The sequence below is a fragment of the Frieseomelitta varia genome, unplaced genomic scaffold (genome assembly GCF_011392965.1).
Source record: "Frieseomelitta varia isolate USP_RPSP 00005682 unplaced genomic scaffold, Fvar_1.2 scaffold_394, whole genome shotgun sequence".
Classification (NCBI taxonomy): Eukaryota; Metazoa; Arthropoda; class Insecta; order Hymenoptera; family Apidae; genus Frieseomelitta; species Frieseomelitta varia.
The window spans coordinates 1-18739 of record NW_025110139.1 but is presented as its reverse complement, the minus strand read 5'-3'; the positions used below and the strand labels follow the sequence as shown (position 1 = coordinate 18739).

The following is an 18739-nucleotide window of genomic DNA, read 5'->3' as shown; positions in this document are numbered from 1 at the left end:
TTATAAATATATTTTATAATATATATATTTTTTATAATATATAATATATAATGTATAATAATATATTTTATAATTTTATCATATATAATATATAATATTATAGTACAGTATTATATATTATAACTATATTATATAATATATAATAGTATAGTACAGTATTATACATTATAACTATATTATATAGTATATAATATTAATATTTTTAAAATATTTTTATATTTATAAATATATTTTATAATATATAATATTATATATATTAAAATATCTTTATATTTATAAATATATTTTATAATATATAATATTATATATATAAAAATATTTTTATATTTATTATATATTTTTGCGTTCAAAAATTTCATTAATATCGACTACATGACGATTATACTGATTAGAATTGAAACGAAACTATAAATGTATACGATATTTTACTTCAAACATTTTTAATAGAATTTCTTTTAAAAGAAGGAATAATAAATATTTCTTTTCGTTTCGTAAATGATATCCTTGGAATTTTTTTATTCATATATTATAATATATCCGTAGAATTAAAAAAATCGTAAGGATATTATTCACGATGCAAAAAAAAAATACTTACATATGCTTATGATTGGTCAGGATTGAAACAAATCTACAAATGTAAAAGTTACAAATAATTATATAATCAATGTTTCTTTCGATTTCACGAATAATAAACCCTTAGTTTTAATTTGCAGTGAAAGTATTTGGATATTTATATACTAAGTGTGTGTATCGTATGAAATCTTTCTTAAAATTTCATCAACGTTATAGCTAAAAATAACTGTGACGATTATAGATATTGGTCAGGATTGAAACAAATTTATAAATGCACGAAGAAATTACAAGACATTCGATACAAATATTTATCTTGTAAAGAATCATAGAAATATTTCAATTGTCATGATCCATTGTACCAAGAAATCTGAATATTTAGTGAAACCATCTTTAACATTTAACTCTTAATTGGTACAATTGGACACTGATCGACACAGCAATTTCGAATTTTAAGTTACCTACTTAATTTCGAATTTTCAGCCACATGCGCTGGCAACTGATTGCGGACTATAACGAGCGACCGAACCGTATACAATGATTCGCCGCTTTCTTTCTGCATTGAACAGAAACTACTGAGAAGTAATAAATTTATTATTTGTTTCGCCTGTGTTATACTTAAATAAACTGAGAGAATATTGCAATTTTGGGACAAAAAATTCTCGGGACCAACGCGGGACGTTAGTTTCGTTTGATTCATTCACTTGGAATGTTACTTTCGCATGTGATAGTAGACTATTTGCGAAAATCAATCTTGTTAGTGTATTTATTCTCACAAAAATATTGCAAGATACTTTTTTCGACTCACCGTGCACGCCATGTTTTCGACGTAATCCGGAGAGAGGACAAAACGTCTTCGAGACTCGCGGGATCGATCGACACGGATTCTACCCGGGGAAAAAAAGAAAAAAAGAAAAGAAAAAAAAAAGAAAAACTGTGGCAAATATTTTTCTGGACGGGAGACAGCCAGTTTATTTGCATTGATTCATCGAACGTCGAAACGCCGTCCGGAACGAAGAAGAAGACTGGCATATCCGGTCGACAGGGATTTGCCACCGCTCGAGAGACACCGATGACGCCTGTTTGTTGTTCCTGTCGCCTCGTACGAAAAGTCGAAACAACCGTGGGGTGAAACGTTTCCTTCTGGGTGTTCTTCCACCAAGACGTTCATGGAAAATAACGCGAACTTTAGGATTACGCGTTAAAAAAAAAAAAAGTGTTTCATCGCTCCGATTCTGTCTGTTCGAGTGTTGCTACGTGAGCCTGATGCGGGCATCGAAGAGCACGTGTACGTTGGAAATCCATTTAAGTTAATAACAATAATAGTTATAATAATTAGTTAAGTTAATAACAATAATAATGTACGAATTACTGACTATTTTAGACATTCACGATACGTATAAATTAATTAAATATTTTAAATTTAAATTGCTACAATTTCGTGGAAAATATGTATCGTATTGTTAAACGAATTTGCATTGTTGTAAAACTGTATTATTAGAGAGAAGTATTTCAGCGATTTTATTGTTTGTTGGATGCCGATTGAATACTTAATATTTTTAATTTAAATTGCTACAACTTCAAGAAGTCAACAAATTTATAAATTGTTAAAATGAAGTATTAAAGAGAAGCATTTCAGCGATTTTATTATTGTTTTGCATTGTTTGTTAAACAGGGTTTTATCCAAGAATTTAGTTTTTATCAAAACTGGTTGAACACCCGTGGAGTAGTCTGTATAATATTTCGAGTATTCTTTCTTCTTCGTTTTAAAACAAATTACATTCGATGAAAAGTTGTCGATAATTTTGTGGAAAAAGAGAAAAGAGCAGAACAAATTTCATGGGATCGTTTTAAAGAGAGGACCATGGCGGATTTAGTTGTGAAAAGAAATTTTCCTGAGTCCCACGAAGATGTTTGAATTTGCTAGACTTTCGAGGGGAAAGTATCTCTGTTTACTGCCTTCAAAATAGTACGAAAGCATCTTTGACAGAAAGAACGAAGTCAATATTGTGAGAGTACAGGATGCTTTAAAATGAACTCAGGTATATTTTCAGGTATAATTTCGTACTTTCGTTTTCTCAAGAGATTGTAGCAGTTTAAAATATCGACGATGTTTCATACTGTTGTTGATATTTCTAACTATTATAACTTAATTGAGGAAAAAATCGTACAATGATAATTTTTTAAAATGTGAAGCCTCCATTTCTTACAATATCGAGCTCATTTACTTTTCTGGATAGAATTTTTCTACGATTTTCTTATTTTCTTCTAAACAGAATAGTTTTCAATGAAGAAATGTGCACGTCAATTAATCTAAAATATATATCATTTATGATACTAAAGAAGAATAGTGTATTGGATTTTATACTTCCACGCGAAAGTCTTAGGACACACTTTGTTTTTAATATTTTATAGCTATAAAATTATATTATATTATATAGANTTATATTATATTATATTATATTATATTATATTATATTATATTATATTATATTATATTATATTATATTATATTATATTATATAGCATTATACTATATTATGTTATATTATATTATATTATATAGCATTATATTATATTATATTGTATTATATTATATTATATAGCATTATTGTTCCAATTTGACAGTTTTAATAACTACTGAAATTCTTAAATTGTAATATAAAATACAATTCTTAATACAATACTATAATACAATAATATCTTAATATATAATATAATATTGTAATATATATTATACATTATGTTATATAAGAATATAATATGTTACATATTATATTATAATATCATAATATATTATAAAGCATTACTTAATTGCTTCAGTTTGATAATTAAATTCTTAAATTGTTATTGATAAAATTATCAATGCACTTAATTAAGAATTAATTAACGTACTTCTTGAATAAAATAAAATTCTTAAATTTTATATTATTATACAATTGTTAATATATCCACATGTTACAAATTCTGTATTTTAAAACGTTTTTATTTCGAGACGAAAACATGCTAACCCTAAGATTTCCGAGCGAAGCGCTACGCAAAAAGCGACGCACACGCACATCGTGATATCCATTTGCAAGTGAATTATGAACGAAACGCGATGATATAATTATCCAAGCAACTAATAATTAACTGCCATCGGGCTGGGATTCTGTGTCGCATGAAACTTTTTATTAATAAAATTCGACAATTTAGGAAGCACCGCTAATGAATGCAATTTGGTTCGTGCGGAGAAACCGGACGAAGTGTGCTGCAGAGAGAAGCACAATTAGCTTAAAAACCGATAATTAACTGCTCGATCCAGCGGCCGAGTAAAATTTCGCGGAAACACGCATCGGCGCAAATGGAGAGACAATAAATAAATTTGTCGGCAAAATTGCCCGAAGAGAAAAGGTGGTAATTTCAATTCTTATACTTAGCGGAATTAGTAGAGTTCCAGAATTTGGGTAAATTACGCGGCTCAGTGTTACGTCAGATTCAATCCGGTATTTTTGTCTATCCTAGATTTATTAATATCGTTTCGTAAGCTCGTTCCCCTTTTATAGGAAAATGGAGTGTGTAAAAGTGTGTGCACCGTGCTGGAAACACCTTCGAAAAGAAATAATTTCGAATGTTCATTTTAACCGCTTGCGCTGACAGCCGATTGCGGACCGTAACGAGCGACCGAGCCGGTATACGATAAATCGTCGCTTCCTTTTTGAACTCGGTCGGTATAACATCACCGAATAGAAATTATTGAAAAGTAATTTATTTCGCCTATTTCAACTTAAATGTACTTAAAACTGAGAAAATATTAAAAGAAACAAAATATTAAGAAAATATTAAAATATTAACTATTAATAAAAACTAAGAAAATATTAAAGAAACAAAATATTAAGAAAATATTAAAATATTAACTATTAATAAAAACTAAGAAAATATTAAAATATTGAAATATTATAAATATACTTAAAACTGAGAAAATATTATAAGTTTTGAACAAAAATTGGCACGTTATTCCAGCGTTAAACGAGAAATCCTCAAACTTCGATTTTCTCCGAAAGAGATATTGCTTTTCCTTCTTTCTTTCACCTTGTCCGGTTGTTCCAACACGTTTCGTACAAATGAATGAAATTCGAAATTGAAAAGGGGGAGGCATTAACGCGGAGAAACATTTCGTTTCAGGCTGTTCGGGACAAAGTGCGACAAGTGCAGCGAGTGCTTCAGCAAGGACGACTACGTAATGAGAGCAAGGAGCAAGATCTATCACATCAAGTGTTTCCGGTGTTCAGCCTGCATGAGGCAGCTAGTTCCTGGCGACGAATTCGCCCTGAGACAGGACGGCCTTTTCTGTAGACACGATCACGACGTGCTCGAGGGTGGGAAGCTTTGCTCCGGTCCGGGCGGTGTTCCTGGAAACGAGAACAACAACAACGCGTCCCTTATGAATAATAATCATCATCTGCATCCGAACGACGGCTCGATATCAGGTAAAGGAAACTCCTACTTTTTATCGAAACGACAATGGAACTATCTTCTCGACGAACGATCTTTTATATTTTTCTACTTCTTTTCGTAGAACTTTTTCTTTTGATTATTACAGGGATTGTTTCATTTCTTGAAAATTTCTTTTTTATACACTGCCCAACGTGCATTATATAATTCTAACGGCACCCAGTCTGTTGTAATTAGACCCATAGTTTTGTGCACTGTGTGTGAAAAAATTCGAAGATTGCGAAAATCGCGGAAAGAAATGTAAAAGTAATCGACAGGTAAAGTAATTCTTTCACAAAAATGTAAGACGTCCTACAAACGTCCACGAAGAAAATGCCAAGACTTGAGTGCAACTTGAGTTCTTCTGACAAATGAAAACTCCGATCTTTCGTTGTCGATAGATGAGTAAACGAGTGCACGGTGGCAAAGACAAAAGCATTAAACATTGAGTAACAAAGGGATTTCCTTCAGCGTTAGTTAAGCCTGGAGGATCAACCTGAGTACTCGCAATGTTCCGCAATTCGAATGGCACGGGTACGTTGACTTTTATCACCGTGGACAAATGAGCGCAACCTATTTGCGGATTACATTGTCTGGACACGGACTATCACGGCACAAAGAGCAAATTTGCAAAAGGGAACTGGCGCTCGAGGGGAAGCTCAAAGGGCCCTTCTGATACGACGGTGTTGTATTAGGATCACCGGTCATAATTAGGTGTTGATAATTGAAGCCGTTAAGACCCCGAAAGGCTTGACCACTTCCCTCTTACGCGGCGGGATTACATAGGATTAGTGTTCCTCGAGCTAGTCCTAATATGCGAACGAACACACACAGACACTTCATACACAAACCGGAGATCGGTTTGGATTAAATATCTAACGAGGCTCGATGGTAATTTAATTATATCGTGACTGTTTGCATCGTCGCGATCGTCGAACTGACAAAAATTGTTGTTCAGTGAAATATTAACGAATCGTGATTTTTATCGATGGAGTTAAATGTATGACTCTGGTTCAAACATTCGTGTTGGAAAACTCAGGGATCGTGCAACATTTCAACAATAACAAATTTTGTAATTACGTGTAAAAAAAATCGAACGCGTGGGCATTCGACATTATTCAAAGCTACGGCAATTATTATTAAATGTAATAATGTGATTATTATCGTCGAGGAACTGTTGAAGGGAGAATAGATCACAACATACGAATATCTGTTTCTTTAAAAAACATACGAATGTATACGAACAATTAATTTTACTTCAAAGAGTCTGAGAAGCAATATTTACAATTTGGAGAAAATTATCAGTCATTTGCGGACCATAACGAGTGACCGAACAGTGATCTTTCTTTTTTCTTTTAAGCTCGCCGATACAATATCACTGGATAGAAATCGTTAAGAACTAATACATAATTAAGAACTAGTTATTATAGTATAATAACATAGTATAATAATAATTATTATAGTATTATAGTATAATATTCTGTCCCAAATTGCAACAATTTTCTCAGTTTTAAGTGTATTGAAATGTTCTTATTAGTTCTCAATGTATGTACTAGTTCTTAATGATTTCTATAATAATTCGTTCTTAATTATGTATAATAATATAAATAGCAATTATACATAATTAAGAACCAATTATTATAGAAATCATTAAGAACTAATAAGAACATTTCAATACACTTGAAACTGAGAAAACGTTGCAACATGGGACAGAAAATTCTCGTGCGTGGTTAAAGAGTGAACGCGAAATTCGAAAGAATGCAGATCGTTATTAATCGAGAACTTAACGAAAACTTAACAAAAGCGTCGAGCGTTCCAGAAATGTCGAAACTGCACTAACCAATAATTCGCGCGCGGCGATGAGACGAAAGGACACGAAGAAGAATCCGAAAACTCGCCCGAGGGTCGCTCTTTATGCGCGTCCGCCATCACTAATTCATTATTTACACGCAGCGACGATAAATTACATTTGGACGGGGATTCTAACGACGTGGTGCGACGCCGGTTAATCGGTGATAATTGAAAATTGCGTAGTACAACCCGTCCGCTCCTAATTCCCGCGTCAACAATTTCACGGTGGACCGCGTATTTTCCATGATGTTTGTCACTTGGCCTCCTCGTGGAAATGGTCGCGCCTAAACCACCTGTGTTGCTTTCCCGATGGCTGGGAAGCCGCGTGGACGCTGGAGGGCCAGTGGTTTGACAACTCTTTACGGAGAAGCCGAGGTGTCAAATGTAGCACCTCCCTGCCAACTACCGTGGCACATAACTACGCACGATCTCCTTCATCCTCTTCTTTTTATTTATGGACGTTTATTCAACTTTTCTCGGTTCTTTTTTTCTTTTTTTCTTTTTTTTTTCGTTCGGGAGTCGCTTCCTTTTTGCTCCCTTTGGCTTTAATGGATGGACCGTCTAAGAATTCACGTAGGTCACCACGCGAGGTTGCGAGTACCGTCCTTTTCTTTTCTTTTTTTTTTTTTTTTTGGCCGACTTTATGTTCGTCGAAGAGGCATGGATCGTCGTTCTTTCGAGAGACACGTGGTCAGGTTTTGTTGGATAAACTATGTTTTGCACTAAGTGACGATCCATCTGTCGAGATATTTGCAACTGATGGAATTCATTGAATTTCCCTGCTTGCGAGTGATTGGTTGATTAATAATTGCGTTGCAAAGTGTAGTATAAAATAATAAGTAATTGCAAGAATATAGTAAATAACTCGGTGAAGTTGGTTGAAGATCAATTCGTTTTGAGGATTGGTTGTGAGACGCGCGATTATTTCCTGTTACTTGATTAATAATTACAATCGATCCTTGGAATTAATTATCGAGTATAAACAGTTTCTACGATACACATACAACACCAAATATTGTAATTATCTATCAAAATATTTGTGATAATAATTACTCAGTACAGAAATCCAGCCGGTACAACTTTCAACGTGTATACAATTTCTCGTGAAAATATTCAAACGCTCGTAAGAATCTTTTACGAAAATATTAGGTGTATTGTAAATTTTATTAATGCTGTAGTGACGTTTCACTATCACGATGACACTGATCAAGTTTCAAGCAAGAATTTAAATTATATACAAGGTAGATATATTTTATATACACAGTGTTCGGGCCATTTTCTATAATTCTAATTATTAGAAAGACTTGAAATAGTTATTGATCTTTATTTAAATTATCCGAAGGATTGCATTCATTGTTGTTGTTCTTATTGCAAATATTACTTTTTAACTACCATTCCGATTAGGTATAGTGTGTGTTTCGCGACGAGCTTGAAGTAATTATTCAAAATATTGCAATAACATCTAATACAATAAATTAGTACAATAATGTTAATTTCTACGATGAACTTTGAAAATTGAAATTGTAGTATTAAAAGTATTACATAGTATTATATTAATGTAATATTATTATGTTGTGATAAATAATGTTTTAATTAATAGTACACAATAATTTGAGCCATTTTCTATAATCCTAATTATTAGAATTATTTTCTTATTCTATTTATAGAAATGTTTGGATTTTTTCATGCATTTAGACAAGAAATCCTAACGTTTGCCACGCTCTATCATGACGATAGCTTATTGTTTTCTTTCCTAGCCTTTAACTCGCGTGCCTGTTATGTTCAACGTCCTTTAGAAACGGTTGATACCGATCATCCTATCGATATTTAATTTCACCAAATTTTAGAAAAATCCGAGCAAATGTTACTCAATCACAGAAGTGCGACACTAATTATAATTCAAACACTGCGTGCAATATTCAACGCGAGGATTAATGCGGCGTACCGATATTTTGCGAATCAATTGCAAAATAAACAATTCGCTCGTCACGATCTCTGATTTGTCGGAATTGTACCGTTCCGCTTCATCATTGGTTCATCGAACGACGAGGCACAGTATTTAAAAGCTCAATTGTCCATTATATTAACAACTCTTAAATATTTAATAATTCACAGTTGTTACACCACTCTTACGACAGTTATTTGCTAAATATATATATCTTATAAATTCCCACATTATATATATATATATAGTTTGAATGTTTCACAGAACACACGTAATAAACGTCTGCAAATCTCTTCTTGTTCCATAAATTTCGCAATTTGACAAATCTCAAACTTCGCTCCTTGAATAAAATTCCAAATTCTCTCCGATAGAATTTGCCTGTTTCATCAATGTCAGTTACAAATCACAGGAATATCCTAGCAGAATCTATTAATGTCGAAAATGGAGGATCGATCGAGCAAGAAAAAAAAAAAAAAAGGAGAAATTTCTCCTCCGTCGAGGCACACTTTAAACAGATAGCACCGCCGTTGCTCTTTGAACTTCGCGCGATTAGCAAACAGCAATAAACGACGGGAGCTGCTCGTTAATGATAATCAATTTCACTCTTGCTCGTCGTACAGTTCGATTAAAATTCTGATTTTATAACTGTGGGAATTCCCAACAATTACAACCAGATGTCCCAAGTGGTGTGCCATAAACTGCAGAGAAAGTTAGGTCTAGGACTTGCGATTTGGGATCGTTTATGACGAGTCTTCCAGGCCTAGCGTTTAAGGCACTAAGGTATGGATGCGTTTGTGTGTATGCGTGTAGCAACGACGAATTTTGTGCAGCTAAGAAAAAAAGGGAGTGAGTATCGAGAAGCCAAAGAGAACATAGTGATTGTCGAGGCGTCAGAGAGAGCAGAGTGAGCGAGAGAAGACAGTGAACTGAGAGACAGAAGAGAGCAATTAGTGTAAAACGTCACTTTATAATCATTATTGAACCAATTTTCTTTTATTTAACCCAAAATAAACAACTATATTTTATCAAAATTCCTACAAATTGGAGACTCGTCCGAGATTCCTACATAATAGACAGACAAATTTCTGACTGTTGTAATTTGTGACTTCGTGACACATCGCCAGAATTCTCGTGTTTTTCTGTTCTAGAGGATGTGGCCAATCACGAGAATCCTCGGCTTTTCATTGTTGTCATTTAGCGTGGAGCAGTGTAACGGAAAACAGCATTCGCTGAAGTGAAATGTTACATGAGGAATTAAAAGTGATTAGCCTCTTGTCCCTGGTAATAAAAGTAACCTGATTTTTATATTTTAGTCAATTTGATGTTTTAAAGTGTTCAAGTAACCATGAATAGCGATAAAGAGCAAAAAGAAAGAGAAGAAATTCAAGATACATCTACTGGATCGAATGTTTCAAGTGCAAGTAGAAAATCTACAACTAGATTTGATATATCAAGTATTCTAAGTACAACTAAAAGATTTGATTTATTAAATATGCCAAGTACAACTAGAATATTTGATTTACCAAATGTTCCAAGTATAACTAGAAGATTTAATTCAAGTGTTCTAAGTACAACTAGAAGATTTGATTTATCAAATATTCCAAGTACAACTAGAATATTTGATTTACCAAATATTCCAAGTATAAGTGAAAAATTTGATTTATCAAATATTCCAAGTACAAGTGGAAGATCTAATCCTAAGGATGAGAGTAAAGGAAGTAAAACGGATTACAGTGATGGTGATAAAAGCTTTAAGTATGACAGTGATAGTGATTTTTTACAAAAACTAAAAAATTTATGTGATTTCGAAAATTTAAAAATCTTTTCACGTGATACGCAAGATGATGATGAGTCAAAAGAGAATAAGAGAAAATTTAAAGGTAATTGTGGGGGTTAGAATTACACCGTCTGATTCAAAAAATATCAATACCAAGTCGCCAATATGATTTTTGACGACGATCTGTTTGAATTACTTTTTGTAAATTAATTTTAAAACGTGCCTTTGTTAACATTTATGTAAAACCTTTCTTTGTATCCGTTCAGCAAAAGCATATCCACTGGATAAAGATAATAAAATACAATGTGTTAATAATTACAATTATTTCTAAAGTAATTGTAATTAACCCCCTTAAAATTCATTTCTGGTATTACGTCCTTCAATAAGTAGATGTTCTAACTTCTTACAAATATAAACATAGAAATTTCTAGTGTGATATACAAATATAGAAATTTTTTTTCCAAACTAGTATTTCGTACAGATTTAAAAAATTTCCGATACAGTTTCTTAAAATTCCGTCCTTCAATAAGTAGATGTTCTAACTTCTTACAAATATAAACATAGAAATTTCTAGTGTGATATACAAATATAGAAATTTTTTTTCCAAACTAGTATTTCGTACAGATTTAAAAAATTTCCGATACAGTTTCTTAAAATTCCGTGAACCCTTAAGGGAGTACTAAGAAAAGTAACCACAAACTCTAATCGTTGTTTGTTCGTCGTTAAAATTTATATTCTTTTATTACGGGAGAACTGAAAATGAAAATCATAACAAACAGATTTGCAAGCTCTCTTCTAGAATTTCGGAGCAACGCACGCGGAAATAATTAACTTGTACTATTTAAATATAATCCTCTCGTCGTCAACTATGTATAATCAATCGTCTAATGAAACTACAGATTAATGATAAAATATCATTGAAGATAAATCTGCTTCAGTACATATTAATACTCTTCCTCGGCTAAATTAAACTTCTCGGTATGACTGGGAGATATTATTTTTATCCAGCCACTGTAAATTATAAGTAAACGTCTGATGGAATTACAGAGCAATAACAAGATATGATCGTGAAAAGTATATAAACCTGCTCCAGCATGTACATATTATATTATATTAATGTACTTTTTCAATGAATTTAATTTTAGCAGAACTGAGAAATTAATATATACTAATATATATTAATACATACTAATATATACTAATATATATTAATACATACTAATGTATACTAATATATACTAATACATACTAATATATATTAATATATAAAAATATATACTAATATATATTAATATACAAAAATATATACTAATATATATTAATATACAAAAATATATACTAATATATATTAATATATACTTCCTTAATTAAATTAATTTCGAAGCAACCGTAGAATATCACTTTGTCTAGCTTTGTTTTAGAATTAGAATTTCTACCGTGCGCTGATTTTCTCTTGCAACTTCTTTCGAATCATTTCGAGTCTCTCTCTCTCTCTCTCTCTCTCTCTCTCTCTCGTGGTTCTCTCGAAAACGCGGTTCTGCCTTTGTGACCGCTTGTTTGGTTAGGATGCAAAAATAGACGGCAGGATTTCGTTTGCTCGGCCGCCTTTTCGTCTTACCGTCCGCAAACATTCGATTTTCGTGCGGCTACCAAATCCTTCCGAAGGACACCGCCAAGGAAACTGGATCCTTATCGCGGCACGAGTTACTTATTACTCGTTAATTGGGAGTTAATGAAATTCGACGCCCGTCCCTCGGTCCAGCCGTTTACATATGGGTTTCGCTGTTTGGCCGGCGAAAAAGTGTCCGAAAGGTTCGTGCTGCTTCTTCTTCTTCTTCTTCTTTTTCTTTCTTCCTGGTGCAGTCTCCTCGTTCGCTGATCGATGCGACTAACAAGGGAGCCGAGCCAGGAAACTTCGGGCGCTCCTTTTCGTTTTATTATCCTTGGTCGTCGGTTTGTAGAGAGGTTCGACATAAATATCGGACAATTTCTATTTGCTCGTCCGATGATAATGGATGAGATAAAGCGTGTAGTACATGGATATGGGGTGTTGATGAATTTTCGGCGTTAACTGAAGGGTGGAACGGGATCTCTGGAGGTGCGTGTAGGTGAGCACCGTTCTTACCTTGTTCTTTTAATAGTTTTTAATTTACAGCGATGAGCATAATCACGCCACGGTGGAGAATTGTTGTTCGATATTTTTTTAAACTGTTGCGACTTGATCGAAATCAAATAATAATCCATCTCGCCGTGGATTGAAATCGTTTACTTTTGACAATTTTGGATTTATCTTCGAACGACTTCGAAAGTATTGACAATTTTTTTCGTAACTGGATCCATTTCGTGGTCTTGAAGATCAAAGTTTCTAGTCTTTAAAACTTGTAGTATACTATTTTTTTCTCCATTTCATTCAAGTTTGAACATTAGGGCTAGACGACGAAATGTCGAGATTTCTTGAACTTAATCCTTCAAGTTCAGTAAAATAGTAGAAAAAAAAAAAATTCTACAGTAAGTTTCAATCTTCGAAAACTAGTCTGCGAAAACAAATTTTCAATGTTTGAATTTTTACAATTTTCGAGAACAAAAAACTTGCTCAGTTACACGATGTGAAAATAAACACCAAGTGAATTGTTATACTTGAAAATATCAACAACTTAGTGATTCGTATCAATATTAATTATATTATAATAATAAATAATAAATTTATTAACGATATGTTTTATAATTTTGTAATATAATTATTTTAAAATTCTATACCACGTGCAAAATGACAAAGACAACATTGTTTTTAAAACAAATTTTCCGCCTTTTCCCAGTCGTCTATCTTGAGAAATGAGAAATCGACTCGCACAATTAAACGTACAATTGTTAGAAAATTTTCTTCTGATCTAAAGTGTGTACACTCGGGTGAAGAGGGGGGATTTTTCTCGATCGCGGTCGATCTTGCGGAAACGTTCCCAAAGATCTTCCCGATCTCTCTCGCCGGTACCGATCACGGAATCGTTGCCAAAGTTTGCTCATCGACAATATTGTCTCTGGCCTCTCGAATAGTCAGCAGGCGTTCGTCTTAGCGTTCTTCATCCGCCATGCTGTACCACTATCCGGATCTCCCATTAGCTGGCGAGGAACGTTTTGCAAGACCGGTTAGGTCGATAGTCACAGCTGGACCTCGGGACATTCTACTCTGCATTCTCCTGATTTAGTCGGAGCTACTCTCCCCCCGAGAGGTTGGCTTTTTTCCAAACAACCGGCGAATTGAATCGAGCAATAGCCACCGTAAGCAAACAAGTCGCCATTCGTTTCAGCGTTTCCCTCAGTTTCTCGGATGATTTCTCTTGTTACCGAACTCGTGTCTCCTACGTTTCTGGATTGACCTAACGTCTCTGGATTGACCAAGAACAATTTTCTACTTAGAGGAGAGAATGAACATTGTGAAACATGTCGTCATTTTCTTATTTTGATACGTTCAATTATATTTTTGGTGCCATTTCTCGCAGTTTCTCTTGTTACTAACTTTTCTCTCAAACCTGTGCCTCTTAATGTTTCGTTTTATTATTGAGGATACTTTTTGAACAACAATTTGCTACTTAGAGAAGAGAATGATATTGTGAAACATGTCGTCATTTTCTTATTTTGATACGTTCAATTATATTTTTGCTGCCATTTCTCGCAGTTTCTCTTGTTACTAACTTTTCTCTCAAACCTGTGCCTCTTAATGTTTCGTTTTATTATTGAGAATACTTTTTGAACAACAATTTGCTACTTAGAGGAGAGAATGATATCGTAAGTTTCTCGTGACTTTATACTTTGATACCATTCCATTGATTTTTTTATGTCATTCGTATCATCGTTTCTTTCAGTTTCTCGTGATTTTCATATTCATAATAAAAATATTTAGGTCACACTCTGTAGACACGGAGAAAAATGCTGCAAAATTATTACTAATAATAAGCATAAACAGTATAACGTTGCAAGACGAAAGTTTTTCATCCCACTTAAAAAGATATATTTCTTGCGAATTGAAGAAATTAAAGAGTTGCGTGTTTAGATATATTCGATGAAACACGATGTATTTTTAAACATGAAACTTAAAATTTCCAACTACGCATGTTGGCATATTTCTCTTTACAATGATACCTACAATCCTCGAAACCAGGAGCTCGGAATCAAACGGAATTAAACGTAGAATATGAACGCCAAAACTCATTCTTTGACATCTCAAATATCAAGATAATTTCATACTACATTGTATTTCGTAATGGACGTTATTTCACAGAAAATAAATTCGTAATTTGTGAATTATAGATACGCGGTAAATGTGCATGTAATTGTTGCTTCTAAAGAGCAGGATTTAATTCAATTGACAAACTGAACTTCGTTTTCAATCGCCGACATTAACGAGGAATTATTTTATTACCGTCAGCTCTCAAGATGACTTAGTTTCGTAATACTATCATGGGAAAATGGACGCTCGAGGTGAGTAATCGTGGCGTTGACGTTGTTCGCAGACTCCGGGTCTGAAAGCGGATCGCACAAAGCTGGCGTGGGTGGTACTCGAGGATCGGGCGGCCATAAAAGCGGCGGCGGTTCTGACGGCAAACCAACCAGAGTCCGCACTGTTCTAAACGAGAAACAGCTTCACACACTGAGGACCTGCTACGCCGCGAATCCGCGGCCGGACGCGTTGATGAAGGAACAATTGGTCGAGATGACCGGCTTGAGTCCACGTGTGATCAGGGTATGGTTCCAGAACAAACGGTGCAAAGACAAGAAGAAAACTATCGCCATGAAGCAACAGATGCAAGAGAAGGTTAGCACCCGAGTTTTGATATCACGATTTTATTTTACGTTGTGCGCGGAAGTGAATAAATGTACGCGATCCTTTTTTTTAATTCTCTATTCTGTAATAACGGATGAGATCTTTGATCTTGATTCAAATACAAAGTCTCTACGAAAATTAAATTATAATTAATTTAATACTTGACGTATAGCGGGGAGCATATAAAAAAAATAATGTAATAGACGTTATTCAAGTATTATAAAATTAATATTTTTTAATATAATTAAATTACTATTATTATTAATATATATATATATTATTTTTAAATATATATTAAATTTTAAATATTTCTAAATGTATATATTAATATTATCATCTCAGATTTTTAAATTGGAGAGCAGATGCTTATAATTAATTAATAATATTTTTCTCTTGCAAGTAGAACGAAATTCTGATTATACAAAGTGAAATTGAACAATCGGCTGTAATGTATCGTTTGTAATAACATTCGCATCTGAAGCCACAATTTAACGAACGAAGGTGTTTTATGTCGCAGGATGGCCGTAAATTAGGCTTTGGCGGAATGCATGGAATTCCCATGGTGGCTAGTAGTCCCGTGAGACACGAGAGCTCCATAGGAATAACACCGCTAGAAATTCGAACTTATCAACCACCGTGGAAAGCACTTACAGATTTCGCCTTACATACCGATTTGGACAGGCTAGATCCCAACAACCCTTCTTTTCAGCATCTGGTATCACAGGTAATTGATCGATTGATCACAGAATACGTTTGAAATTAAAATAAATGTAAAAATATATTTAGTAGGTACTATTGGCAATGGTTAGAAACAAATACCTACATATAATCGGTTACAAAGGTCTACAACCATCCATCTTTCAAATATATTTAAAACAAGAAAAGGAAATTTTTGGACATTTCATAGATTTAATTAAATTGATCTAATTCGTTGATTAAAATTAGGCCAATCCCAATATTATCAATATATATATGATTAGACCTATTCTAAAATATTATCAACGGTTGTTTAAAGAAACAAATAGATGAAAAACAAAATCTTTACCAATGTGCATCTAGTAATTATCCTATGTACCGAAAAGCGAGTAAATCTTATACCTATATCCTGATTTTTGTAATATAATAATAATATTATAATATATTTATATATAATATTAATATTAACATATATAATATTATAATATATTTATATATAATATTAATATTAACATATATAATATTATAATATATTATAATACAATTATAATTATAATAATAAATGTGCATATTGTGCACACTTTAAAGATCAAGCAATAATATTAGAAATGCTTCAGCTTCTAAATTTCGCAAAAATTCTAGAAGCTAAAAAACATACGAACGAAACGAAAATATGTTAAGCGAATTTTTATAATCACTATAATTTCCTTCCATAGTTCCAATATTAAAAAATGGAATCTGCTGATTGATTGGAAAGATAAATTGATTGAAAAGGATTGCAAATGAAATGCATTAGTCGTTAATAGACTAACGCACAATAACACAATAATGTGATAATTACATGCGTAAAGCAACGGTTTTTCCCTTTTTAATGAAATTTTGTATCACTGTTGGGAAATTTCACTTGTCCGGCAGCTAAGAATTCTCCAAAAGCATCCGCAATAGGAGGATATACAGAATCAAGCGTATTTCTAATTTCGGTAGCACTGAAAATACACTTGCCGTTCAACGTGTTAAATATTTGATTCCGTAGCTATTTGACGATTCTACACGACCGTGGATAAACGATTAATATTTAATTTCAGATGCACGGCTACGATCTCCACAGCGGACCACCACAATTACCACCGCCAGGGATGCTCGGTGGGCCAATGAATGACGGTGGAGGCGGCGGGGGTGGCGGTTCTTTACCAGCCCCCGGACCACACCATCCGAGTAGCGGCGGGCCAGACATGGGCCAACACCCCGACAGCACGGATAGCTATGTAACTTACCTGGAAAGTGACAGTGACTCTCTTCATCACGATACAGGAAGTCCATAGTGTTGTGCAGTGTGGCCAGAACGAAAGTGTCCGCTTTCTTCGTGGTCTTCTTTCAATAAGTGCTTGAAGAGAATCGTAGTCTGCGAGAACAAGTAGGGTGATTGACGAACGGCTGAAAACGGAACAAAAAAAAAAAAATCAATTGAAAAGTTGCTGCTTTTTTTCTTCTGCAGACGAAGCTCGACTCTTTCGCGTTCAACGACCCCTCCCCCAAAAGATATTGTACCTTCGTTCGCGTAACATTGCGTAGCTGGATTTTGCAAGTGTAATTTCGTTTGTTTTTCTCGGGAAAAAAAAACAGCACGAGTTTGTAAACCATAAATTTATAATTTGTGAGTAATGATTCCTCTTGACACAGTTTCGTAAAACTAGGAGGGACTCCTCAAGGGATTAATTTGATCGTATTATCGAAGAGGATCGCACAGGTTAAATATCTTTCGGGTTTTAGTAGAAATTTTATTTTTGCGGTGTTCTTCGATAAAGTGAAAGTTATGATCGATCGAGCAAGATCGATAGAAGTTTCGCATTTGATATGGTTATTATTATAAATGGTTTCTCGAAATTACTTTCGATCGAAGCTCTCGCGCGAAAGGGTTAAGAAGCATCGATGTTTTCAATAAAAACAAACTGCAAGAATTATAAGATTTGCAGGAACATGAACTTAATGAGTGAGCGGAAAGTCAGAACTGATTGAAATTGTTATCGTTATGTCGACACAGGAGCAATCGAAAATTATATATTATACAGAGTGTTTCGTAACTTGTGGGACTTGCTTTGGAAGCTGATTGTACCCCTAAAAATAATGAAAAAAAAAAGTCATATAAATATATGATTTTTTCGTATCCGAAAATTAATAGCGGGTTCCCTCGGATATGTATTTTCATTTCTACATTTTCGTATGTAATTGTATATAATTATATATAATCGTATATAATTTTGTATATATTTTATATAATTTTATGTACGAAAATGTAAAAATGAAAATGTGTATCTAAAGAAACTCCAATTAATTCTTGTTTCTGTGTCGACATAACGATAACAGTATCAATTATGTGTTCTCACTCTTCGCTATAATAAGCTCATGTAAGCAAATCATATATTTGTTTGTTTTTATCGAAAGAAGAAACTCCGATTAATTTTCGGAGCAATTAAATGAAATTAGCGATTATTTAACCTATGAGTTTGCCAGGTTCAAGCTTCGCGCTCGATGTTTCGCAATTAAACGTTTTTCCTTTTCTTTTCTTTTTTTTTTTTTTTTTTTTAAATCGCGAACGAGAGGAATTCAA

At 33.5% G+C, this 18739-nt stretch overlaps 1 protein-coding gene across 1 annotated transcript in view; it reads left to right on the top strand.

The window, feature by feature from the left end:
• The window catches only part of LOC122531348 (insulin gene enhancer protein ISL-1), a 22074-nt gene extending 3756 nt beyond the window's left edge, over nucleotides 1-18318 (top strand). The window contains exons 3-6 of the mRNA XM_043659181.1: nucleotides 4735-5039; nucleotides 15125-15426; nucleotides 15953-16159; nucleotides 17217-18318. Of these exons, the coding sequence (XP_043515116.1) occupies nucleotides 4735-5039; nucleotides 15125-15426; nucleotides 15953-16159; nucleotides 17217-17453 (1051 nt within the window). The 3' untranslated portion in view covers nucleotides 17454-18318. The remainder of the gene's footprint in view (nucleotides 1-4734; nucleotides 5040-15124; nucleotides 15427-15952; nucleotides 16160-17216) is intronic.
• Nucleotides 18319-18739: the final 421 nt, after the last annotated feature.